Source organism: Lynx canadensis, chromosome C1 (genome assembly GCF_007474595.2).
Source record: "Lynx canadensis isolate LIC74 chromosome C1, mLynCan4.pri.v2, whole genome shotgun sequence".
NCBI classification, from domain to species: Eukaryota; Metazoa; Chordata; class Mammalia; order Carnivora; family Felidae; genus Lynx; species Lynx canadensis.
Window position 1 is genome coordinate 199,523,616 of NC_044310.1, and position 25,966 is coordinate 199,549,581.

Consider the following 25,966-nt stretch of genomic DNA (forward strand, 5'->3'; position numbering starts at 1 on the left):
CGTCATAAGGAGGCTCATCTGCTTCCCTGCAGCAGTTGGCCTCGGATAACAAACTGCGGAAAGCGCAACCACAGGTAAGGGGGAACTACCGTATATAAAGATGATCCCTGGGTCCTCAAGCTTCCTTCTGGATGGGTGTCAAGTAAGAGAAGAAATGAAAATGTAACTATTATAGTGCATGCATGTCTTTTCTGTCTTAAACAGTAATGCTAGTGATAGAGGAATTCAACATCTCCCATTTCTAATACACTGGCTTGCTTGTGACTAGCATCTTTGAGGAGGCTGTATTCTGAAGCCCAAAGAGAAACACATTTATTCACCTGCATCAGGTGAATGGAACAAAAAAAGAAATTACAAGTTCTTTCTTACCTACATCAGTCATTTTGCAGTTTGTGCTTACTTTTTATTTATTTATTTTGAAAGAGAGAGCATGCACGTAAGCAGAGGAGGGGCAGAGAGAGAGAGAGAGAGAGAGAGAATCCCAAGCAGACTCTGTACTGCCAGTGCATAGCCCAACACAGGGCCCAAACTCATGAACCATGAGATCATGACCTGACCCAAAATCAGCTCAACCGACTGAGCCTCCCAGGAACCCTACAGTTTGTACTTTCAACAGATTAATTTGCTTCTTACGATCTGAAGTAGACTGCAGAACAAATATTATATCCATATTACATAACAGGTAACTATGGTCCTAAAGTTGGAGTCATGTGGCCAGGATCACAAAGCTAGCCAAAAATTCATTTACTCATCTTGCCATTTACATATGGCAAGTCTTGCCATTTACATATTATCAAGTCTGAACTTGAAGACCATGGAAGTATTCATCAGAATTCATTTTAGTAAACATCTTTAAATGAAAAAGCTGTGTCTTGGTCTGGAACCCACGGTCCATTCTTTTTTAGTACCTAGGACAACATTCCAAAAGACCACTACAAAAATCAGTTTAATCCCATGTTTTCTCTTTATATTCATGTATTCTCATTGTACCTAACTGTGTATCTATACCTTCATTCCATCATGAGCCCCTTAAGGATAGTGATTAGGTAATATTCATCTGCCACTCAGGCAGAAAGGGCTCAATAAATATTTATTAAATTAAATATTTGAAATTCACAAGCAGGAAAAATATCCAATGCCTAAATACTATTTACTTTTCTCTTATCACTAATTTCAGCATTATTTTCTCCTCTCTCTGCCTTCTATTTCCTATGAAAACCTAATGGTGACTGAGCAGTGAGATTTCCTTTATTATTAGCTATGAACCTTGTCTCTTTTTTTAATTTTTTTTAATGTTTATGTATTTTTGAGAGAGAAAGAGAGAGAGAGACAGAGCGTGAACAGGGGAGGGGCAGAGAGACACACACACACACACAGAATCAGAAATAGGCTCCAGGCTGCCAGCACACAGCCCGATGGAGGGCTCAAACTCACAAACTGTGAGACTGTGACCTGAGCTGAAGTCTGATGCCCAACCGGCTGAGCCACCCAGGCGCCCCTGAACCTTGTCTCTTTAAATTCAAAGTTGGCAAACACAATCTGAAGACACTGTGATAATATTTCTTTCAGAAATGTGAGAAATATTCAGAGCAAGAAGTTCACATATTCAGAGCTCTTGATTCTGGCCAATAGATACTCATTTGGGGGAGTAAAAAAGCCTGGAAGAATTACAGAGGGTACCAGAAAAAAACACAAATAGCATATAGGTAATAAGAAAATACTCTCTTTTCTGCATCTGTGAGCCCTAGACTAAGAATAAAAGATAAGCAGTACTATTTTATAATATAATCCTAAGAAGGAACACTTAAAAAAATCTCTGTAAACAGCAATATGAATTTATGTTGTTGCAAAGGTGTTATTTTCCAAATGAAACGAGTGTGCAGTGTTGCTTTTTCCTATTTTTAATGAATTAAGAAAGATGTCCTCCCTTCCCCCTTAACCGTTATTTCTTTCATCCAGGCTAAGTCAAGTATTATTTACTGATGCAAGCCAGTCACCACCTTTAAGCAGATCTCAGACTATTTCAAAATGTAGAATCAAAAACTTAAACAAGTGTCCATTTCACTGTTTTGCCTCTATTACGTGAACCGTGGTGTCAATCGCTTAATCTTTAACCATCAGGTCTTCATTTTATTTATTTTTTTAAATCTATTAAAACGGAGTAGGTGATTGCTAAGATGCTTTCTACCTTCGCCGCTGTAGGTATTATTCCTTGTGTTGCGTTTTCTGTCCCAGTGCTTTTGACACTGCTGGCCGCGTTCCAGCGTCTGGGGACAGGCTGTTGGCATTTGCTCCTGAGGTCCTGTGCCGCCTCACTTTTGCGGAAAGGGACAAGTCACGCTGAGAACGTGAGATTGCAACGGTGATCCCTTCAAGTTCCGGGCCTAGGAAGGCCAGCGCCAACCTGGCTGCGCCTTCCCCTTCAACCCCGAGGCTCCAGTTTCAAGCCTGAAATTGACAGGGCGGGGGCGCCCGGAAGGGTGTCTGGGTCACGTGGCAGGTCAGGTGACCGCCCAGCGCGCCCCTCCTGCCTGGTCGCGCGCGTTCTGGGCACTCGGCGCCCCTTCGCACGTGGCGTGCCCGCAGCTGCCCTCGCTCGTCCGGGACCCCGCAGCCCGCAGCCATGGCACCCGGCCAGCTCGGTGAGCCCCTTGCGCGCCCTCGCGGAGCCACGCCCTCCGCGTCCCTTCCCCGCGGCGTCCTCGGCTCACAATGGCGGCGCCGGGCTGCGCGCCGTGACTGCAGGCTCGTGGTCCGTTCGCGGTAGCGCGGCTGGCAGGTGTCTGACCCGGGGGAGGCTCCGGGTTAGGCCCGGCCAGTGTGGGCCGCCGTGATGGCCTTGAGTTTCGTGACCGTCCTCCCAGCCGATCCCCCCACTCCCCAAGGCCTGGAAGGACTTCGTGTAATGTACTGCGAGTAGTGAGGGGAGATGTCTTCTGTTTCAGCCTTATTTAGTGTCTCTGACAAAACGGGCCTCGTGGAATTTGCCAGAAACCTAACTTCTGTTGGCTTGAATTTGATCGCTTCTGGAGGGACTGCAAAAGCTCTCAGGGATGCAGGTCTGGCAGTCAGGTAAGGCACAGCTTAGTTTTTAAGGTAAGTCCAATCCGAGGAACGGAGTGTGATCACGTTGACCAGAAAGGAATGCACTCCGGGCACAGAGACTGAAAGAAGTCATTTACTCCTTCCAGCAGTGTTGGGAGGTTGGCACACTACTTACACACTTTGCAGAAGAGGAAAGTGAGGCTCAGATTTAGTAACTTGTGCTCAAGTTTACAGAGCACCCTGAGGAGTTAAGGGTTGAAGCCCCAGGAGACCCCATTTCAGAGCCCTCTTTCTTAGCCCCTTCCTATAGAAAATTAATTTAGGCGGGCTATTTGTTATTAAAGAAAAACCTAGATTACCTGATTCACGCGATTCACGTGATATGTTTGGACTGGCTCTGTAGTGAAACTGTTGACATTGTTAAGATTCAAGTCTTCCTGTGTACCCTTACCACCTCTTAATGATATGAAGGCGCGCATCTTTCATTCATTCCCTTCTTCACAAGCTGTTCCTTACCTGGCTAAGTGATGGGAAGAAGGAATGAGTAAAATATAAATCAGCTGCCATTCCTGACCCCAAGGAGCTGGCATTCTGGTGGGAGAGTGAGGAGATAACTACTGAGGGGTAGAAAATGAATAAGGCTGTAGGACAGCTCTAATAAATGGCAGTGACTTTTTTTTTCCTTTAAGTTAATTTATTTTGAGAGAGACAGAGACTGCAAGTGGGGAAGGGGCAGAGAGAGAGGGAAAGGGAGAGTTCCAAGCAGGCTCCACAGTGCCAGCACAGAGCCCAACATGGGGCTCCAACTTGTGAAACCGTGAGATCATGACCCAAGCCCAAACCGAGAGTCAGATGCTCAACTGACTGAGCCACCCAGGCGCCCCTGGATTACTACCTTTTTCATTGTGTAATCCTGCCTTCTGTAGCCAGCTTTCCTAAATTTGACAAGTTCAGATGGCGAGAATGCTTTATTTTCTTTATTAAATAAATGCTTTCTATTTTCCAAAGTCTTTTTGCATCATCTCTCTGATGTTCTCATAAGAACCCTGTAAGAATCGTGACAGGCCAGCCTTTTCTGAAGAGCAGCAGGGTGAGAATCCAGTATCTCGGCTGTTCTTTCTTTTGGAGCATGATGGATGCTGTTGTAGTTGGACCTTTCAAATTAAGCAAGCTCCTCTTCTATAGCCTATTTTTCTCCACCAAACTTTGTATCATGGGACCATTTCAGACATAATCAAAAGTAGAAAAAGGTAACGAGTCTTCATGTTGCATATCCATTCTTCAGTTTAAATACATGGCAGCTGTGGAGTCTTGTTTGATCTCTGCCTCTACTCCTCGCTTACCTCCATTATAACTATGTATTTCTTACAAATTGGGAATGTAAATGTATTTCTCTCCCATTAGAGCGTGAGACTCTTCACACTTCATATTATACACACACGCACACACTGTCATGTAATCCTAACAACTTTTCAGTGTAGGTAGTATTATCCCCATTTAATAAATAAGGAAACTGAGGCACAAAGAAGTTAAGTAACTTGCCCGAGTTCGTAACAGTTAACACAGCTAGTAAAAGGCAGAGCCAAGATTTTATCCCAGGAAGTTAACCTGGAGGTTGAGGTAAACTGATGAGATTTTAATTGGTGACTCTACAGCAGTGGGCATACCGAGACTCTTTGAAGACTGCAGCTGCTGCATGCAAATTCTGGAATACAAAGGAGCAACAAGCTTTTTAATGACCCCACGTGGTTTTTCATTCTAAGAATAGATCTGCCTTCTCTGTTCTTAGCAATCATCCTCAGTTGGAGAAACTGGATTTTATTTCCCAAATGCCAGGAAAGGGAATTTTGAATTGGACAACATGTCACCAGTTTTTAGTGCATGTTGGAACTGTGTGAGTCATTAGTCAAACACTAGTCATCTGCAGATGGCCCTTCATGGGAGACTGTACCCAGGAAATTCTGTATCCTATTGGAATTTGCTGCTTTAGTTTTTTTTAATGTTTATCTTTGAAAGGGGCGGGGAGGGGCAGAGAGAGGGAGACAGGATCTGAAGCAGACTGTGCACCTGCAGCAGTGAGAATGATGTGGGGCTCGAACTCACAAACCCACAAAATCATGACCTAAGCTGAAGTCTGATGCTCAACCAACTGAACCATGCAGGTGCCCAGGAATTTGCTGCTTTAAAATATTTATTGTTTTTTTATTATAAAGGCAGTGTATGTTGGTTGTAGAAAATTTGAAAAATGTAGAAAATTATAATGAAGGTAATAAATAGTTTATAATCCTGTTTAACAGTTGATATGCTTCCAGTGTTTTTATAAACATCTGTTTAATTTCATAGCTCGTACAGAAGATAGTTTTGCTTCTTGATTTTGTTCACCTAACATATTGTCAGCATTCTTCATGTCATTAAAATTTGCTTGTAAATCAGGCTGGGGAATAGGGGAGTGCATGTCAGTTTGGTGATAATGAATCGATATTTAAACATTGTTTTGCATTTGGCCCTTTGTCAAAGTTTGAGATTGTTTTTTCCAGCTTTTTTTTCTGTGTGAAATTTTTAACATTTTACATAGATCTATTAATTCTTTGTTTAATGCTTTGAATGCACGCCTTACGTATTTAATTTTAGTAGTTCTGTGATTTTTTTAAATGCTCAAACCTTTGGGGGTACCTGGATGGCTCAGTCAGTTCAGTGTCTGATTCTTGATTTCGGTTCAGGTCACGATCTCACAGTTCATGGGATCGACCCCTGCGTCAGGCTCTGAACCTGTTTGGGATTCTCTCTTTCCCTCTCTCTCTGCCCACCTCGCTTGCATGTGCACGCTCTCTCAAAATAAATAAATAAACTTTTTTTTTTTTTTAATAATCAGACCTTTGATTCATTGGGAATTTATTTTTATGTGGAGTAAACTCGGATTATTCCAATTACGAATATCACTTTACTAAAACACAATGTTTTATTTTTCCACTCATTTGATATGTCATCTTTATGCTTGTTTATTCTTAAAACTGAATTCTTGTTTTTACTTTAGTCTGATTCTGAGATATTTAGGGGATTGTTAGTGCTTTTTTGTATATACTGCTAAATTAGTTTTCAATTGAACGCATGGCTTACAATTCAGTTTCTGAATTCTGAAAATTAAGGCCCTGAAAAATCCCCCCCAAATGAGAACTGTGGACGTAATGTTGAAAGATGCTTTGGAATAGCATAAAATGGAAAAATGACAGTTCAGCGGAAACAGCAATATTCTGTTCATCTATTTTCAGAGATGTCTCCGAGCTGACGGGATTTCCTGAAATGTTAGGGGGGCGTGTGAAAACCTTGCATCCTGCAGTCCATGCTGGTAAGTGGTTGGTACCTTCAATTCAAAACAATCAGTGGTCTTCAGGAATATTTTGGTTGACTACTTTATAGAATAAATGACGAAAAAGGCAGGTGATAAGCCCCCCCCAAAAATTACCTGTGAGTCTGTATTGGCTTTGTCACATTTGCTGCTAAAGTTCATACTACGTTAGACCCTGTTTAGAATCTAGAATGCTTTATTATGTGATGGATTCACATCGTTTTCCTCTGCTTGCTTTTAGTCCTTCTAACTAAGAGTGTTATTTCCTTCTGTAGTTAATGAAAATGTTTCAGTTTCTTGTGTGAAAAGACTTATTACACTCCACACTTAGGATACAGTATCACAGTGTAACTATCAAAATAATTCTTTTTCAAAGTGCTTTAGTTTTGTTTATTCATCTGAGACCAAGAGTTATGTATTAACCAAAAACGGTAAGAGATAGGTATATTGCTAATTACAGTTATAGTAAAATTTGGCAGAATAAAATCCTTAGGCTAAGGAGGATCACCAGACAAGCCACTTACTTTTGGGAACACATAGATTAATGGAACTGGCAATGGTTATATGGAAATTCCTTTTACACTTTGTTGCTTAAGAAAAGGGGGAATAATCGGTGTGCCTGGGTGACTCACTTGGTATAGCATGCAGCTCTTGATCTCAGGGTTGTGAGTTCAAGCCCCATGTTGGGTATAGAGATGACTTAAAAATGAGAAATCTTAAGAAAAGGGAAAATGAGGAACTTATAACAAAGCTTTTTAAATATGCCCACTAATCTTTCACTACTTTGTTTTCTTTATTAGGCAGTATTAGAGGGTTTAACTTGATTGATGGGACTATATTGGAAAGAAGTACCTTATTATAATGTGTTTTAACTTAATACTTTAACTTTGTTAAATTAGGAATCTTGGCTCGTAATATCCCAGAAGATAATGCTGACATGGCTAGACTTGATTTCGATCTTATCAGGTAAAAATTCTGGAGTTGAAATTTTAATACGTTGAGAATCAAAGACTGTAAGCATGACAAACATGGTGCCCCCCTTTTAAGACTAAGGTTAACATTAGGTTTAGTTTTCTGTTCACTCACTGTAAACATTTATTGAATACCTTCTATGTGACATTGTACATACATGAGCATTTTTAGTTCTGCCAAGTTTATATTACCAAAATTCACGTTTAAACTAAAACAAAAAGAAAACAACAAAAAGAACCTTTTTTTTAAGAAATTATGACCTGCATTTTGATACATATTAACAGTGTACTTATTTGCATAAAAATATGCACTGTTTCTTTTCAATGTATATAACAACTTTACTCAGATATAATTTCTATACCATATAATTTCCCAATTTAAAATTTTTTTTTTTTCAACGTTTTTTATTTATTTTTGGGACAGAGAGAGACAGAGCATGAACGGGGGAGGGGCAGAGAGAGAGGGAGACACAGAATCGGAAACAGGCTCCAGGTTCTGAGCCATCAGCCCAGAGCCCGACGCAGGGCTCGAACTCACGGACCGCGAGATCGTGACCTGGCTGAAGTCGGACGCTTAACCGACTGCGCCACCCAGGCACCCCTAATTTCCCAATTTAAAACACAACTTAGGGGCGCCTGGGTGGCTCTGTCGGTTGGGCGTCTGATCTCACGATTTGAGTTCGAGCCCCGCATCAGGCTCTGTGCTGACAGCGCAGAGCCTGGAGCCTGCTTCAGATTCTTTGTCTCCCTCTCTCTCTGTCCCTTCCCTGCTCACACTGTCTCTGTCTCTCTCAAAAATAAAATGTTAAAAAAATTAAAAAAAAATAAAATATACAATTTAGTGTTATTTAGTAGATTCAGAGTTGTACAGCCATCACCACGGTTAAAATTAGAACATATTCATCATCCCCCTCACCCCCAAACACCCATACCCATTAGCATTCATTCTTCATTTCCCCCCAAATTTCTAACCCTGTGTAACCATAAATCTGTTTTCTCTGTCTGAATTTATCTGTACAGGTATATCATACCAATAGAACCAGATAATGTGGGGTCCTTGGATTTCTTAGCATGTTTTCAAGGTTCATCCATGTTCTAGTATGTCTTAATACTTCATTTTTTTTTATTACTAAAAAATAACCTATTGTATAGATATATCCTATTTTATTTATTGTTTTATCAGTTGATGGGCATTTGGATTCTTTTCACATTTTGTATATTAGGAATGAGGCAGTCATGAGCATTCACGTACAAGTTTTTGTATGGAAGTGTGTTTTTACTTCTTTTGGTTATATACCCAGGAGTGGAATTCCTTGGTCATCTGGTAACTGTGTTTAACCTTTCTAGAAGCTGCCATACTGTTTTTCAAGGTGCTGATCATTTTACATTCCCTGTAGTAGTATAGGATGTTTCTGCACATCCCCACCAACATCTGTTAGCTAGCTTTTTGATTTTAGTGGTTCTGGTGGGTATAATGTGGCATCTCATTGTGATTATTACTGGCCTTTCTTAGTGATGTTGAACATCTTTTCATTTGCTCATTAGCCATTTTGTGTAGCCTGTTGCAATCCTTTGCCCATTTTTTAATTGTTTTTAATAACTTTATTATTAAGCTGTAAGAGTTCATTTTATCCTATTAGGTGGATTGTTTTTTCCTTTCTGTAATGGTGTCCTTTGACTATCACAAAAGCTTTAAATTTTGATGTCCACTTTACTTTTTCTTTTGTTGTCTGTGCTTTTGGTGTTATATTTAAAAAGCAGTGGCATAATCCAAGATAATAAAGATGTAAGAGTTTTCAGTTTTAGCTCTTATGCTTAGGTCTTTGATTTTTTTTTAAGTTATTTTTTACATATGGGTGTGAGTTAGAGGTCCAACTTCATTCTTCTGTATGTGCTGTCCAATTGTCCCAGCATTGTTTGTTGAAAAGACTTCTTTCAGACATCATTAGTTTTATCTTTGTGGCAAGTTTTGAAATTGAGAAGTGTGAGTCCTCCAACTTTGTTGGTCTTTTTCAAGATCATTTTGGACATTCAGGGTTTCTTGCATTTCCACACGAATTTTGGGGTCAGCTTGCCCATTTCTGCAAAAACCAGAGTTGGAGCTTCATAAGGATTGCATTGAATCTGTATATCAATTTGGGAGATGTTGCCATCTGAATATTGAGGCATAAACTGGGGTGGCTTTTCATTTGTTTAGATTCTTTAATTTTTTCAACAATGTTTTGTACTCTTTTAGCACACACGTCTTATGCCTTTGTTAAATTTATTCTTAAATAGTTTTTGTTTTTGTTTTTGATTGTACTGTTAGTAAAATTGTTTTCTTAGTTTCACTTTCGAGTTATTCATTGCTGATGTGTGTGTAGTTCAGTTAATTGTATGTCCTACAGCCTTGCTGAATTCAGAGATAATAGTTTTTGTGTGTATGTGTGTGAAATACCTTGATTTTCTATATACAAGATAGTGTCATCTGCTAATAGAGATACCTTTACCTCTTCCTTTCCAATCTTGATGCTTTTTATTTAATTTTCTTTGTTAATTGACCTGGCTAGAACCTCTAATACGATTTTGAATAGTGGTGGTGAGAGTGGACATCCTTGTGTTGTTCTTGATCTTAGGAGAAAGCATTCAGCCTTTTGCCTTTAAATGTGATGTTAGCTATGGGTTTTAGGGTTTTTCTTAACTACCTTTTATCATGTTAAACAAGTTATTTTCTATTTGTTGAGTGTTTTTATCATGAGTGGATGTTCAGAATACTTTTTGTGCATCTGTTGAGGTAGGTGGGTTTTTGTCCTTTGTCTTATTGACATGGGCTATTACATTAACTGGTTTTTAGATAGCAAACCAACCTTACGTTCCTGGGGTAAACCATACTTGCTGCCATGTGTGCTTCTTTCTATATTTTGTTGGATTCAGTTTGCTAGGTTTTTGTTGAGGAATTTTTTGTTTTTTTCAGTTTTTACCAGTTTTTACCAGTTGTGCTTATTTCACTGGGTGTGAACCTGCCCACAGAGCCCCTCACGTTGCAGGCCCAGGCACAGAACTCTACTCCACTGGTTAATTTTAGATCAGTTTTGTATCTTAAATTACTCTTTTGGCCTTACTGTTGCTGTCGTTGTATATGATCTCTCTGAAGACAAAACAAATAAATACTTCACCCTTAGAATGGTTTATCGTTTTTCATCATTATACCTAACCCGTTGGAAATAGAGTCTAAAATTGAATGTCGAAGGTAATAGTGATTGTATTCCAAAATGAGGATGTTATCTATAGCCTTGTAGTTTGCATTTCTGTTAAAATTTAACCAAATTTTTTAATGACTGGATCATATCATAGGAGCTAAGTGTACCTGGACAGCAACATTGCAAAATGATTTAGGGGAAATATGTTTTGAGAGTACCTGCTGACAAAGCCACTTATATTTACCTATGTTCTGCAACAGTGGGAGCTCCTGATGTCTCAACATACTTTTTAGAATTCTAAAATGCCAGGCTTATATTTTACATCTTTAGACTCTTTGGTCTTGTTAAAGCTACTGACTGACTTACATGTAAACCCCATAAAGTTTGTGTTTCTAATGGCAGCTAAATCCTTTTTTTTGGCTTAGGGTTGTCGTCTGTAATCTGTATCCCTTTGTGAAGACAGTGGCTTCTCCAGATGTAACTGTTGAACAGGCTGTTGAGCAGATTGATATCGGTAAGTTAGAAAAAACATATTTGAAGACTGACAGGGGAGGATTATTATATCTTATTTATTTATTTTTGGACTATTTACATTTATTTATTTTTACTTTTTGCTTTTTTTATTTATTATTTTTTAGAGAGGGAGAGGCGGGTCCGGGGGTCGGGGGGCGGAAAGAGAATCTTAAACATGCTCCATGCTTGTGGAGCCCAACGTGGGGCTCGATCGCGTGTCTCTGAAATTATGACCTGAGCCAAAATCAAAAATCGGATGCTCAACTGACTGAGCCACCCAGGTGCTCACTGGCTGTTTACATTTTAAAAGATATTTTGTTTTGATGTTCACTGAAAATCAAAAAATTGAGAGAGCAGAAAATAGTTACTGCTCCCAGACTGTGTTCCGGGATGACCATAATTCATCTATATTTTCTAAGCTCTTTCTTTATATAGAAATACCTGTGGGGTACATTTTCCTTATTTTTTTAAGGCAAAAATTAAGGTAGAAATACGTATACAGTGACTTTATTTAAAGGAGGTTAAAGTCATGGAAATACAAATTGTCTTGTTCTTCCAAGGTGGAGTAACCCTCCTGAGAGCAGCAGCCAAAAACCACGCTCGAGTAACAGTAGTATGTGAACCTGAGGACTATGTGGCCGTTTGCACAGAGATGCAGAACTCCGACAGTAAAGACACCTCCTTGGAGACTAGACGCCAGTTAGCCTTGAAGGTGGGGATGCACTTTTATCGAGCAAAGTGTTTGCCAAACCAAATGGTGTTCAGTTTTTAAAGACCATGTCACTCATCAGGCCTCTGCTTGGAGCTGAAATCCTTTTCCTGTAAGTGAAGAGAACCAAGCATTTCAGAGGTATAATGTCAAAAAGTTGAAAGACACTTGGAAAGAGAATGATTTGTTGTGTTCTTTAGTGATAGTGGGTGTCTTTCTTGCACAGACGTGTGTGGGAAGGAGTGTGGTTTGCTCTGTGCTACCTGAAACCCTCTCGCCCCAACTTTGGTAAATGCTGCTGGTATTTCACAAAACTTACCCTTTTTGTAGGCTTTCACTCATACAGCACAATATGATGAAGCGATTTCAGATTACTTCAGGAAACAGTATAGTAAAGGAATATCTCAGATGCCCTTGAGGTATGGAATGAATCCTCACCAAACTCCTGCCCAGTTATACACGCTGAAGCCCAAGCTTCCCATCACAGGTAAAGGCTGTGTGTTAGGTGGCATAGTTTGCTGTGTGTGGGTGTGTGTGTCTTTCTCTGTATTATATCTGATGTGGTTCACATTGAAAAGGTAAATGAAATTACATCATGCCTTTCAAAGCCACTGGAAGTCTGAGGTGCTAGGTGTTCTCATGAACAAAATCTGTTGAGACAGTCATGGGTTCTGGAGAGAGGTCAGGTTGGAGATGCAGTTTGAAATGTCCTTGGCATATAGATGATTTTGAAGATGTGGGACAGGATGGATGGATTTCCTAGAAAAGGTCGAGATGTGGAGGGACCAGCTGAGGAACACGAGGCTAGAAGACCGGCAGGGCTCCAGCTGGTTTGGAGTGCTGCTAAGAACAGGAAAGTGACTGTTTGATCCCGGAAAAATTTCATGAAGCAGTTTCCTTGGAATGATGGTTCTGGAAGCCCAGTTGAAGTTGGCCGAGATAGGAATGTGAGGTTAGGAGATAACAATAATAAAGATAGTTCTTTGAACAGGAAAATCAGTTAGGACTTCCATGGGTTTGTAGAATTAAAAGAGGCTTTTCACTTTTTTGTCCTGTTTTATTCTTGAGGTGGGCATTAGAACACGTGCTACTGTCTGGTCGGGGATGGGGCGGGGCGGGTTGCATGCGTGCAGAGGGCAGGGGAGAGAGTTGTGTGTGTGAAGGCCTTGGGTAGGAGTGCTGGCCTCGGGTGACCACAAGGACAGCTCTCTTCATACACTGGGAAGGCAGGGCGAGAGCACGCTTGTTGGTACATGGGGTGGCAGGAAGATGCGGGTACTCCTGTCTGCTTCTCCTTTCCCTTGTTACCAGCAGAGAGGGAGGAGCAGGGAGCAGGGTGGGAGATTTGAGGAGAATTTCAAATACTCCTTTCTTTCCCCTTCCCATTCACTGGATCCAGTCCTATTTTTACCCTACTTCAGATACATTTGGAATCTCTTCTAACACTGTGCCAGCCCCCTCAGTCACCCCTAAAGTCTCCAGACTGCAACAGTCTAATTCTCTCTGCTTTGTCTTTTCTACTCATGGCAGAATAATCTTAACCATGTAAATCAGGTGATGTTACACCCAATTTGAGACCATGCATTGGCTTTCCTTCCCACTTGAATGCCTGTGCAGGTAACAAACCCTGTTATCTGACTGCTCTTCTGTGGCAGCCCTCCCCTACCCCATGCTCCTCAGCGCCTTGTTTCCATTTGGTCCACAGGCACAGTGTCTGCGGCCTTTGCTCTGGTCTTCGAGGTCTTTTTTGCCATTCAGATAATCACCTTAAAGTCACCTCCTCAAAGTTTTCTCTGATCACCCAGACTGAAGTAGCTGCCCATCACACTTTTCTCACAACACTACTTGGTTGCATATACAGTAAAACCTTGGTTTGCGAGCATAATTCATTCTGGAAACATGTTTGTAATCCAAAGCACTTGTATATCAAAGTGAATTTCCCCATGAGAAATAATAGAAACTGAGACGATTTGTTCCCCAACTGGAAAATACTCATATAAAAATGATTACAATAATGTAATATGATACAAAATAATAAAGAAAATACAAAATACGAAGAAAAATAAATTAACCTGTACTTACTTTGAAAACCTTCATTGCTCATGTGAAGGAGACGAGAGAGGAGGGTTATTGTGTAGGATGACTTTGACTATCACTAAGGGAATCACTGCTGTCTATTGGGTCAGTGGCATCTTCTTTTTATGCAACTTGAACAAGGCACCTATGCAATGACACTTGGTTTTGCCTCCTTTTGAGGATTTCATGGAAAGTTGACATTGCATTGTCCTTAAGCAGATTCATCGCTCACACTGCTGCGGCTTTATTTGGGTGGTGCTTTTCTACAAAATTTTGCACTGTTTCCCACATTTTACATATCTCCCTAATCTCATTGCAAGTGAGGGATTCCTCTGCCTTTTTCTTCTCCTCTGCAGACGAGACACAGACTTAGACTTATAAAGTCTTGCAATTTTGGCCACTCACATAACCTCATTGGTACTTTTCGATGATTTTCTTCTTCCACTGTAATCATCTTCTTACCGCCTTTCTTTTCAACCTTTTTCTGCGTAGGGGCCATTGCATATGCTCACACCGATGTTGACTACAGTACAGTATTAATAAACTCTTGTCATACGCTGTATTGAATGTAACTGGCAATAAGGCAGCAGAGGAAAGGGTCTGAATGAAGGAATGAAGCAAAGCATTCCTAAGCTGACTGTTGTGTGGAAAAGCAAAGGACTGTCCAGAGGTGCTTTGACGTGACAAAAAATACCAGTTGTGGGCCAGTTGTGGGCACCTTCCGATGTTCTGAAAAATCCCTGATTTCTGCCAAACACCGCGAGCTGAGATGGAGCATCCGAGGATGGGAGACAATCACCCCACAGTCCTGCAGTGAGAGAGAGAGAGAAGAACCATTATCTTGGTTGTGATCCTGTGACATTTGGAGTCACATACTACTCATTGCAAGACATTGCTCATTTATCAAATTAAAATGTATTAGAAATTTGCTAATTTTGCAAGTTTGCTCGTCTTGCGGGATACTTAGAACAAGTTACTTACAATCCAAGGTTTTACTGTATTTATGTTTTAATTGTCTCCTCCCATTTAATCATCTTCTCCCGAGAACAGAAACCTCAGCTTTTTTCATAGCTTTTTGTTTATCGCTGCATCCTCAGTACTTAGAATATCGCTTGGCATGTTTCCTAAGTATTTATTGAATGAATACCTGGAAATTTGACATTTTGTATGAATTTTTACGTTTAGATTTCTTAGAAGAAATTCTCCTGTTTTATTCTCAGGTATTTCCTCCTTATAATGTTTCCCATTTAGATTCTGAGGCAAGAGATACCTCCATGTACTTTCAGTTCCCGTATTTTTCATTTTCAAAAGCTATTTTGTTCATGCCGGTCAAGGGAACTCTTTTTTAGGAACTTTTTTTTTTTTTTTTTTGGTAGATTTTATCTTTTAAAGTAGTTAATAGATTCACAGAAAAATTTCTCAGAAAGTACAGAGAGTTAGTTCCCAGACATTCCCTCCCTCTGCATCTCCTCTCCCCAGTTTCCCCCTTTTACATCTTGTATTAGTATGGTATGTTTGTTAAAATTGAGGAACTAGTATTGATTCATTATTATTAACTAATGTCCACTTTACATTAGGGCTCACTCTTTGTGTTGTGTATTCTGTGGGTTTTGACATGTATAATGTCATATCCGCCTTGACAATATCATGCAGAATAGTTTCACCAACTAAAAATTTCGTCCATTCTACCTCCCTGACTCCTGCTGCCATTCATATTTTTACCATGTCCATAGTTTTGCTGTTTCCATAATGTCATAAGGTTGGAATCATACAGTATGTAGCCTTAAGGCTAGCTTGTTTCATTTAGCGGTATGCGTTTAAGTTCCTCTGTGTCTTTTGGTGGCTTGAGAGCTCATTTCTTACTGTTTAACAATATCCCATGGTATAAGGATGTATCATAGTTTATCCATTCACCCCTTGAAGGACATCAAAAATGGAAAGACAATTTTTAACAGTTATAAAAAGTTGCTAAAAACTTTCAAGTCCAGGTTTTTGTGTGGACATGTTTTCAACTCATTTGTGTAAGTATGTAATATTTTCTCTTACCGTTTTCTACTTATTGCCTATTTTGTTTCTTCTCTGGCTCTCCCATAATCTCTATGAAGGCAGTGATTGGGGGATGAGACATTGGGGGCAGGGGGCTAGCTTATTCACTGATAATATTATCCCCATTACCTACAACAGTGCCCAACATTGTTGTAGGCACTCAGTAAATATTTGTCAGAGTTTTATTTTTAGAAGTATGTATTAACCAAGATAATACAAAGGAAATGCAGTTATAAATTGGCTTTTAACTAATGGCTCCCATTTTTTTGTATGTGCTGAATTTATAATTTATATAAATATATATAAATATTTATCTTGCTATTGTCAAGAAAATAGGCAATGAGAAACTCTGAAATTGTAATCTTTTTAACTGCATTTTAGGCAGAGCCTACTGAGGCTGGTATAAAAGAGGAAAACTCCAATGCATTTTTCCCCCATCCACAGCTCTTGCATTAGTTTGTAATGTTTTTGTGTTGACAAAGTTTACGGAATAGATTTTGTACTACCTCTAGAATTATCATGACTGTTCTTAGTTCCGTACTAAAGTGGATCCCTGACGATCACTGGTCTTGTTCTCCTGTTCCTGAAATCACTGTTGGTTTATTTCTAGATTGGCTAGATTTGGTTTCTTCAGTAGCATATAGCATATGTGAGTGTGTATCGTATATTCTTTTTGGGCAGGGGGCCGGTGAGGCAGGCTAAGGCTCTAGTGTTTTGGTCTCTGTTGTCATCAGGTTCTTTTATGTTTGTGTATATGTCTTTGCCTCTTAATTATACTTCTCTGAAAACATACTCATGCAGCCTTGACATAGGTTATGTTTTCAGCACTGTATATCTGACTTGATTGATCCTGCTTGGTAACATGTTGTGTATGTTTCCATATGTAGTTCTAAATGGAGCCCCTGGATTTATAAACTTGTGTGATGCTTTGAATGCCTGGCAGCTGGTGAAGGAACTCAGAGAAGCTTTAGACCTTCCTGCTGCTGCCTCTTTCAAACATGTCAGCCCAGCAGGTAAAGCACTGCTTTCTGAATGCTCTGGAACTGTTCAGAATTCACTTTTTAATTTTAGAAAGAATTGACATGTTCTAATGTGAAGTCTCAAACCACTTTTTTCAAGTCTGTTAACAATATTGATATGGTAGCATGACAAAATTTGGTAGTAAATTAACACATAGATGTTATTTATGTGTATGTAATTTTGTAACATTACTGTGAGATAAGGATCAGGAAAATGCTTTTTTATAGTGGAAACATAAAAAATAAAGTAAAATGGTTTAATGCAATATGGCTAAATATTTTTCCACAAGGTTGAAATAGAACTGATACAAAGAAGTTCTAGGGGCACCTTTTCTGTAACTTTTTATAGCCACTGAATAAGATACATTTTTACTTCTATGGCTAAGTCAAATCTAACACATAATTCTTTGAAGCTTATTTGATACTAAGGTGATGTAAACAGGAAAGAAATAAATGGTATGGGTATCAAGCCGGGTGGAGGGAGTCAGTAATGAAGCAAACTAACTTCGTAGATGTGTGGTGCTGGCAGACCCAGTGGTTGTTTTCAAAAGGCAGAGAGAAGAGATTCCCCCCTCCTCCCCCTCCTCTGCAACTGTATTTTTGTTGTTTAATTATCTGGCCAGATTTTTGTGTAATTTGGCATGGACGCTAGAAATTATGCTGCATAGACCAGATGTTAAGAAAAGTTGCTTTGGGGCGCCTGGGTGTCTCAGCCTGTTAAGCATCCGCCCCTTGATCTCAGCTTAGGTCTTGATCTCACGGTTGTGAGTCAAGCCCCACAATGGGTTCTGCGCTAAGCACGAAGCCTACTTTAAAAAAAAAATATATATATATATATATATGTGTGTGTGTGTGTGTATGTATGTATATTGTCTTGATTTAGGAGATGATAAGTAGTAACGTGTGGGGGTTTATTTTACGGTTTTCCCTACCAGGTGCTGCTGTTGGAATTCCACTAAGTGAAGATGAGGCCAGAGTCTGCATGGTCTATGATCTGTATGAAGCACTTACACCCATATCAACTGCGTATGCAAGAGCAAGAGGTCAGAACAGTAAAAGGGTTTTTTGTTTTTTTTTTTTATATATATATGAAATTTATTGACAGATTGGTTTCCATACAACACCCAGTGCTCATCCCAAAAGGTGCCCTCCTCAATACCCATCACCCACCCTCCCCTCCCTCCCACCCCCCATCAACCCTCAGTTTGTTCTCAGTTTTTAAGAGTCTCTTATGCTTTGGCTCTCTCCCACTCTAACCTCTTTTTTTTTTTTTTTTCCTTCCCCTCCCCCATGGGTTCCTGTTAAGTTTCTCAGGATCCACATAAGAGTGAAACCATGTGGTATCTGTCTTTCTCTGTATGGCTTATTTCACTTAGCATTACACTCTCCAGTTCCATCCACGTTGCTACAAAAGGCCATATTTCATTTTTTCTCATTGCCACATAGTACTCCATTGTGTATATATACCACAATTTCTTTATCCATTCATCAGTTGATGGACATTTAGGCTCTTTCCATAATTTGGCTATTGTTGAGAGTGCTGCTATGAACATTGGGGTACAAGTGCCCCTATGCATCAGTACTCCTGTATCCCTTGGATAAATTCCTAGCAGTGCTATTGCTGGGTCATAGGGTAGGTCTATTTTTAATTTTCTGAGGAACCTCCACACTGCTTTCCAGAGCGGCTGCACCAATTTGCATTCCCACCAACAGTGCAAGAGGGTTCCCGTTTCTCCACATCCTCTCCAGCATCTATAGTCTCCTGATTTGTTCATTTTGGCCACTCTGACTGGCGTGAGGTGATACCTGAGTGTGGTTTTGATTTGTATTTCCCTGATAAGGAGAGACGCTGAACATCTTTTCATGTGCCTGTTGGCCATCTGGATGTCTTCTTTAGAGAAGTGTCTATTCATGTTTTCTGCCCATTTCTTCACTGGGTTATTTGTTTTTCGGGTGTGGAGTTTGGTGAGCTCTTTATAGATTTTAGATACTAGCCCTTTGTCCGATATGTCATTTGCAAATATAGTAAAAGGGTTTTTGTTTCTTTGTTTGAAAAAGAGAAAAGAATGTTTTATCCTAAGTAGAATAAAGTAGTAATCTTTTCTTTCAGTAAAAGATTCCAAGTTGTCTTTAATTTGTTTTTTGTTTTTTTTAATTAATACTTAGGAATGACTCTATGAGTGCCTTAGAATAAATTTGTTTATAAAAGTGTGTGCTCCTATTTTAATGTAATAAATGGAAACATAATTAGAATTTGATGCATCTGATTCCACATTAGGCTGTTGCGTACATTGTTTAATATATAACTAAAACTATATGGTTGTTTTAACTACACTATATTTGGTTAGAGTTATTTTTTATGTATTTCAGAAGTATCTAATTCATGAGGTTAATAACCTGTGAATATTACTGTAACATTTATGGAAGATCATTGAGAAACTTCACAGCACTGTTCACCTTCTACAACAGGGTTGCAGACTGTGGCTCATGGGCGAAATAAACCCAGCCTGCCACCTACCTTTGTCAATACAGTTTGATTGAAGCAGGGCCAAGTCCCTTCGTTGATGGGACTGATTTCTACAATGGCACCGCTGAGTAGGTGTGACAGAGACAGTGTGCCTGCAAAGCTTAAAAAGTATTTGCTATCAGGCCTTCCACAGAAAAAGTTTGCCAAATGCTGCCTTAGAAGTTAAAATTAAAGAATACTTTGTTATGATCATTTCAGTTAAGTGGCTTATTAATCTGTTATTTAGATCTTATATAAATAATAGAGTTAAATTTAGAGAAATGGATTTTATATGATCACATTGGGGTTTTTTAAACATCTTTTTCTATGCAGAGACCATTTGTAACACTTCATTTTTATTTTTATAGGGGCTGATAGGATGTCTTCATTTGGTGACTTTATCGCATTATCTGATATTTGTGATGTCCCTACTGCCAAAATTATCTCCAGAGAGGTTAGTGGACTTTCCTGTATCTTGATCCAGGCATAACTGAGTAAAGCTCTATTTGGTCATAGTTTTCATTGAAACTATAACTTCTCATATTTATTTACACCATTTCTAAATTAAGTTTATCATTTAGAATGTTCATATTTTATGTAGAACGTGAATCCTTGACTGAATTGTAATTTTGAGATTTAGTGAGTGTTTCAAAAGAATATTTTACTATTATGATAAAGTTTTAATTTATATATTTAGGTTTTTTTACATTCTCTAGTAGTCATTATCTTAATGCCAAAGTTAATGTTTCTAAAGAGCAGAGGATGATGTAATAATGAGCCTTACCGTAAACCTTTGTAGATCTGTAATGAAAGATGTTGTATAAGGGAAGATTATAAACTACTCTGAAAAACTAACCCCCATTAGTTGAATACCAAACAAGCTTTCTGGAAAGGTGGGTTTTGGGGCAAGGAGACAGGCTGAAAGAAAAAGAAGATAGCTTGGAGGGAAAACGAATAGGTAGAAATGAAGGCTACATGAGGTTGACAACATTTAGTTGCTTTGGGGATTCTCCCCATGACCATTACCATCCCTCTACCATCCCCATCCACAGTGGAGCTGACCTGCTGTGTTTTATGTTCTAGCATAAGGCTTTGTAGTATGACTTCGCTATCTTTCAAAGATGTTAAATATGGTCCCTTTGTCTTGCTGTTGAGGTACTTGCCTTGCCTAAGGTTATTAGCAAAGATGTAATCTGATCCCCATGCCCTGCTCTTGTGGAACTTGCTTTGCCGAAGGTCATTTTGCTAGTACTGGCAGAGAGGGCACTAGACCGGGCTCTTTCTAGTGCAAAACACTTCATGAACAGGATAGTGAGAAATCGTTCTTCTTAAGGTACATGTATTACTGAGAATCATTTGTTTGTTCTTAGTTAAAACTGAAACAGCCCGAAACCCTGAAAGGAGAGCAAGTGAGATAAGGTCAGCTGTAGAACTCTGTGTTCTAATATAGGCTTATCTTTTCCAGGTATAGGTACTAGCATTATCTGCTGGAGAGAGAAACCAGAAAATGCTGCTGCATTAAGACAGATAATTGTGTTTAGATTGCTTAGGAAATGTTCCCTAATTTTTGAAAATAGAAATTAATGTTTAAAGGTCGCCTGGGTGGCTCAGTCGGTTAAGGGTACAACTCTGGATTTTGGCTCAACCCAGCATCAAGCCCTGTGTTAGGCTCCAGGCTGAGCATGGAGCCTGCTTGGGATTTCTTTCTCCCTCTCTCTCTCTCCCCCCCCCCCCACCGCCCCACCTCTCCCTCTCCCTCTCTCAAAATAAAAACTTTAAAAAAATTAATGTTTAATATATTTATAGGTATCTGATGGTATCGTCGCCCCAGGATATGAAGACGAAGCTTTGAAAATACTCTCTAAAAAGAAAAACGGGAGCTACTGTGTTCTTCAGGTTAGTTTAATTCATGTTTGAAATAGTAATTTGTTTTCTTCTCTTATGTTTCTTTTCCCCCATATTTAATCTTTTCTTTATGATGACAACCTTTGAATTTATCCTTTACTGAAGTTTCTTTAATTTTTAATCCTACAGGGTTTTTTTTTTCTTACTATTAATTTTTTGGTTTAAGACGAGGGTAGCTTCCTTAGTCTTAGTTTTAAATTCTAATTAAAAAAAAAAAGTTATTCAAAAGGTGTTAAATTTAAATATCATTTGATGAAAGGCCTCCCCATCCTTCCTTTTTGCCACTCTGTTACCTCTTTAAAAGTAATATTTTAGGGGCGCCTGGGTGGCGCAGTCGGTTAAGCGTCCGACTTCAGCCAGGTCACGATCTCGAGGTCCGGGAGTTCGAGCCCCGCGTCAGGCTCTGGGCTGATGGCTCAGAGCCTGGAGCCTGTTTCCGATTCTGTGTCTCCCTCTCTCTCTGCCCCTCCCCCGTTCATGCTCTGTCTCTCTCTGTCCCAAAAATAAATAAACGTTGAAAAAAAAAAATTTTTTTTTTAAAGTAATATTTTAAATTTCTTGCTTATCTTTTCTGAAATAGTTGGTACTTTTTAGGAAATATTTGCATTTCTTTTTCTTTTTGTTGTTTTTTCCTCCTGACACAAATGCATACAGTCTGACCATCTTCGAAGTTTGCCCGGTATGGGTGTAGCTTATGTAGCCAGTCACCCAGTCATTAGCCACCACACACGCTCTGCAGTGAATTAGGACCGGGTCACAGTCTGTGATAGGTCCTGCTCCTCTTTGAGGTTGTCCCATCAAATTTTATGTCTTAATGGGATTTCCTAATAGCTTTGCCAGCATTGTGTTCTTTAACTTTTTCTTCTTATCAATAGGAGATAAAAATGGCATCTCATTGCAGCTTTAATTTCCCATTATGTGTGTGGTGAACATCTTTTCATATTTGAAGTATTTTTTATTCCTTTTTATAAATTATCTGACTATATTCTTTGCCTGTTTTTCTAATTGATGAGATTTTTCCTTACTGATTTTTACACACTCTTAGGTATTAGGGAAACTAGCCCATAGTCTAGGATCGATATTGATGCCTGGCCATTCTATTATACCCATAGTGAAAGGATCTTACACATGCTTAAATTAGAAAAAACGAATATAAGCTTGCTTATAATGATTTTTTTGTAAAGTTAAATGAAAAATGTTAAAGGTTGTAGATGTGTTGGTTTTGACTCTAAATTTGTATTTTAGATGGACCCGTCTTACAATCCAGATGAAAACGAAGTTCGAACTCTCTTTGGTCTTCGTTTAAGTCAGAAGAGAAATAATGGTGTCATTGACAAGTCATTGTTTAGCAATGTTGTGACCAAGAATAAAGATGTAAGTTTGAAAATATCTGAACTGTATGCTAGTTACTCAGTGAGTATTTTTAATATTTATAAGCTTATGCATTTTTAAAGACTCATATTTAAAAATGGTTGATGTGCAAATGTCTAGCTCATTTTTAAGTTATCAAGTAAGTTTGAGAGCTTAAAAAAAGAATAAATTATGATATTAGAAGCTAATGTGTGTATGTACATAGAGATATTTATCTTCATTTCTACGTAAATGGCATCGTATCTTTTATGATTCTGTTCCATAACTTGCCTTTTTACCATGCACTAAGCTGCAAATATGCTTTCTATATCAGTAAGTGTAGATCCACATGTTCATCTAAAAGGCCACATGGCGATCCATGTATAGATGTACTAGGATAGATACTTAGATTGTTTCCATTTTCAGTGCTGTGATCAGTGTGTTCACATAGTCAAGTTTTTGTTCTTGTGCTGTTTGTCATCTGTTAGGAAGGACACATTCCTAGGATGATAGTGGTGATTTTTTCCTAGTATTTATATATACCCTATCATTTAATAGGCATAGCATTCTATGTGGGGGTTGGGGAAGGGTGACTACCCGATCATCTCTATTGTAAAGATCACAAAATTGTGACGTCAGGTACAGTTAAGAAATTTGTCCAAGGTTGCATAATATGGAAATGGATGAGCTGGTATTTCTTTTCTGAAATCTCTTAATTGGATCTTCGATTTTGAAGGATATTTTTGCTGGTTCTAACAGCTCTACTTGCCCCCTACCCCCCCCCCCCCCCCCCGCCCTGCCCAAGTACTTAAGATGTGTAACTACACTGTTTTATGGTCTTACCTGCTGGTATGTCTGGTATTTTTGATTGAATGTGAGAAAACTATAGAGCTATTTTGAAGGTCTGGATGGTGTTTTTTTCTTCCCTCCAGAAAGAGCTGACTTCTCCTTTTGGTGGGCAGATCAGATGGAGTCCGACCATCTTTATCCTGGCAGGAATTAAGCTGACTTGAATTTGGGCTTAAATCTTTGTGAGGACCAGTCTGTTTATGGTTCACCCCTGCTTTGCTGAAAGCATCAAGGGTCTGCTAGTATCACTTTTCCCTGGTGTACTAAACTCCATTTTTGCCACTTATTCCTGTAACACTGCCAAAATTTGGGCTCAGTTCCTTTACCTTTTAGCTTACTGCCTTTCAACTTAGAAAATGCTTGAAGCAAAAAGCATAGACGGCTACACTCGTTTCTTCCTACTTCCTTTATCTCTGGGATCTTTGCTTCTCAGTACTTGCTGTTTTACTACCTCACTGTTGAGCCTGTTTGTTCCTAGAAAAGGTTTAGTCTCGTAACAAGTCATTCATTGTAACAGAAATAGAAATGAGGAGGTGCAGTTGTTCCCAGGTCTGACTCCTGAGGCTTTAGGTAGAGTTGCTGAAAGTAAACCTCCGAGCCTTTATTGGAATAATTTGATCTGTTAATAAGTATATGGTGATTGAGACATGATTTTTGTTGTTTTATTCTTCCATTTTTATTTTTAAAAATCAGTGGTGCCCTGAAGTAAAGGAACATGGTAGGCATTTCATATAGAAATAGCTTTCAGTCCTTTGCAATCTACTCCTTTGGTCAAGGCTATTAAGTACTGGGATTTCCAGATGGAAGCATGGTTTTGTACCAGCTCACATTATAACATAGTAATATGAGGCTCTTTTTCTTCTTACTTTATTAACCTGACTGGTTAATGTGTCTTTTTAAAATACTGAAACAGTATTGACCTAGATTCCATAGTACCTCTGTTGACAACCCTGCCTGCCTATTGAGACTCTTAACTTTTGTAAGTTTTCCTTATAGGTTTGTAGGTATTGGACAGATGAATAATTTAACGGTATTTGATAGATTTTGTACCTCTGACTGTACTAACTTAGATGTTTTTTTACAAGGAATGAAGTATGGTTTTAATGCCTCTTTTATCTAAATTCTTCTCTACTTATTTCATATGTATTTTTAATTAGAAATTTGGAAAGTGAAGCATAAGAGTGATGGTTTTATCTTTCTTTGTATTGCCCTCTCCTTTGAAAGCAGTGTTTTAACTTTTCAGCCTCAAAATCCTTGGAGGTGTAGAACAGTGGGAGAAGCATAAGGATTGATTGTGCATTAAAAATTAGTGAACATGGTTGAATTATTTCCTCTTCCATTTTTCTTAAATAATGCTTTAATTTGTTTTAACTATTTGTGCCATGTATATATGACTGGATTCCTTCACTCCCATCCCCATACCATCTCCCCCTTGAGATGTCTTGTCTCATATTTCTTGATCCTGTCTCAGAATACCAGGGTTACGTTTCAGGGCAGACCTGTAGGAAAGCTGGTTTATGTTATTAATCTTTCTTAGAACCAAAGGAATAAAATGTATACTTGGCGACTCAAACAGATACAGACAGGAAAGGATATACTACGTTAATACTATCTTAGAATAAGAAATTCTTAAGAAATTCTTTTAATTGAGCTTTTAATTTTGAAATAAAAATGAGAATTATAGATTATAGGCACTGTTAAGAATTCCCATGTACCCTTTGCCCCATTTCCCCTGATGGTAATATAATGCCTTGTAATACTGCAGTACAATATCACAACCATGGTAATGATATTGATACAGTTAAGGCACAGAAAGAATGCTTCCACGACCACAAGGATCCCTTATGTTGCTCTCTTACAATCACACTCCCTTCCTTCCTGCCTCCACCCCCTCCTTAACCTTGGATAACATCTAATCTGTTCCCCCTTTTATAATTTTCATTCATTGCACATTCATGAGTGAGTTTTTCTGTGAACATAAGTTCTCATTCCTCTGTTATAAAAGGCCCAGGAGTATCATCAGTGGCTGCTGGGTAGTATCATAGTTGCATATTTAGTTTTTTTATTTATTTTTGGGACAGAGAGAGACAGAGCATGAACAGGGGAGGGGCAGAGAGAGAGGGAGACACAGAATCGGAAACAGGCTCCAGGCTCCGAGCCATCAGCCCAGAGCCTGACGCGGGGCTCGAACTCACGGACCGCGAGATCGTGACCTGGCTGAAGTCGGACGCTCAACCGACTGCGCCACCCAGGCGCCCCGCATATTTAGTTTTTTTAATTGCCAAACTGTTTTCCAAAGAGCCTGTGTGATTTTGTGTTTTACACCAGCAACATGTGAGTGACCCAGTTCTCTGCATCCTCACTAGCTTTTAGTGTTGTCGCCCTTTTTAGTTAGGTGTGTAGCAGTATCTTGTGATTTTAATTAGCATTTTCTAATGGCTAATGATGGGTG

At 39.1% G+C, this 25,966-nt stretch overlaps 1 protein-coding gene across 1 annotated transcript in view; it reads left to right on the forward strand.

Annotated features, from left to right (window-relative positions):
• The first annotated feature begins 2,534 nt into the window (after positions 1-2,534).
• Positions 2,535-25,966, forward strand: part of ATIC (5-aminoimidazole-4-carboxamide ribonucleotide formyltransferase/IMP cyclohydrolase) — a 28,734-nt gene continuing 5,302 nt past the window's right edge. The window contains exons 1-12 of the mRNA XM_030324194.1: positions 2,535-2,642; positions 2,946-3,072; positions 6,315-6,391; positions 7,291-7,357; positions 10,967-11,055; positions 11,615-11,766; positions 12,094-12,250; positions 16,773-16,898; positions 17,840-17,947; positions 19,779-19,864; positions 21,217-21,306; positions 22,561-22,689. Coding sequence (XP_030180054.1) covers positions 2,624-2,642; positions 2,946-3,072; positions 6,315-6,391; positions 7,291-7,357; positions 10,967-11,055; positions 11,615-11,766; positions 12,094-12,250; positions 16,773-16,898; positions 17,840-17,947; positions 19,779-19,864; positions 21,217-21,306; positions 22,561-22,689 — 1,227 coding nt within the window. The 5' untranslated portion in view covers positions 2,535-2,623. The remainder of the gene's footprint in view (positions 2,643-2,945; positions 3,073-6,314; positions 6,392-7,290; positions 7,358-10,966; positions 11,056-11,614; positions 11,767-12,093; positions 12,251-16,772; positions 16,899-17,839; positions 17,948-19,778; positions 19,865-21,216; positions 21,307-22,560; positions 22,690-25,966) is intronic.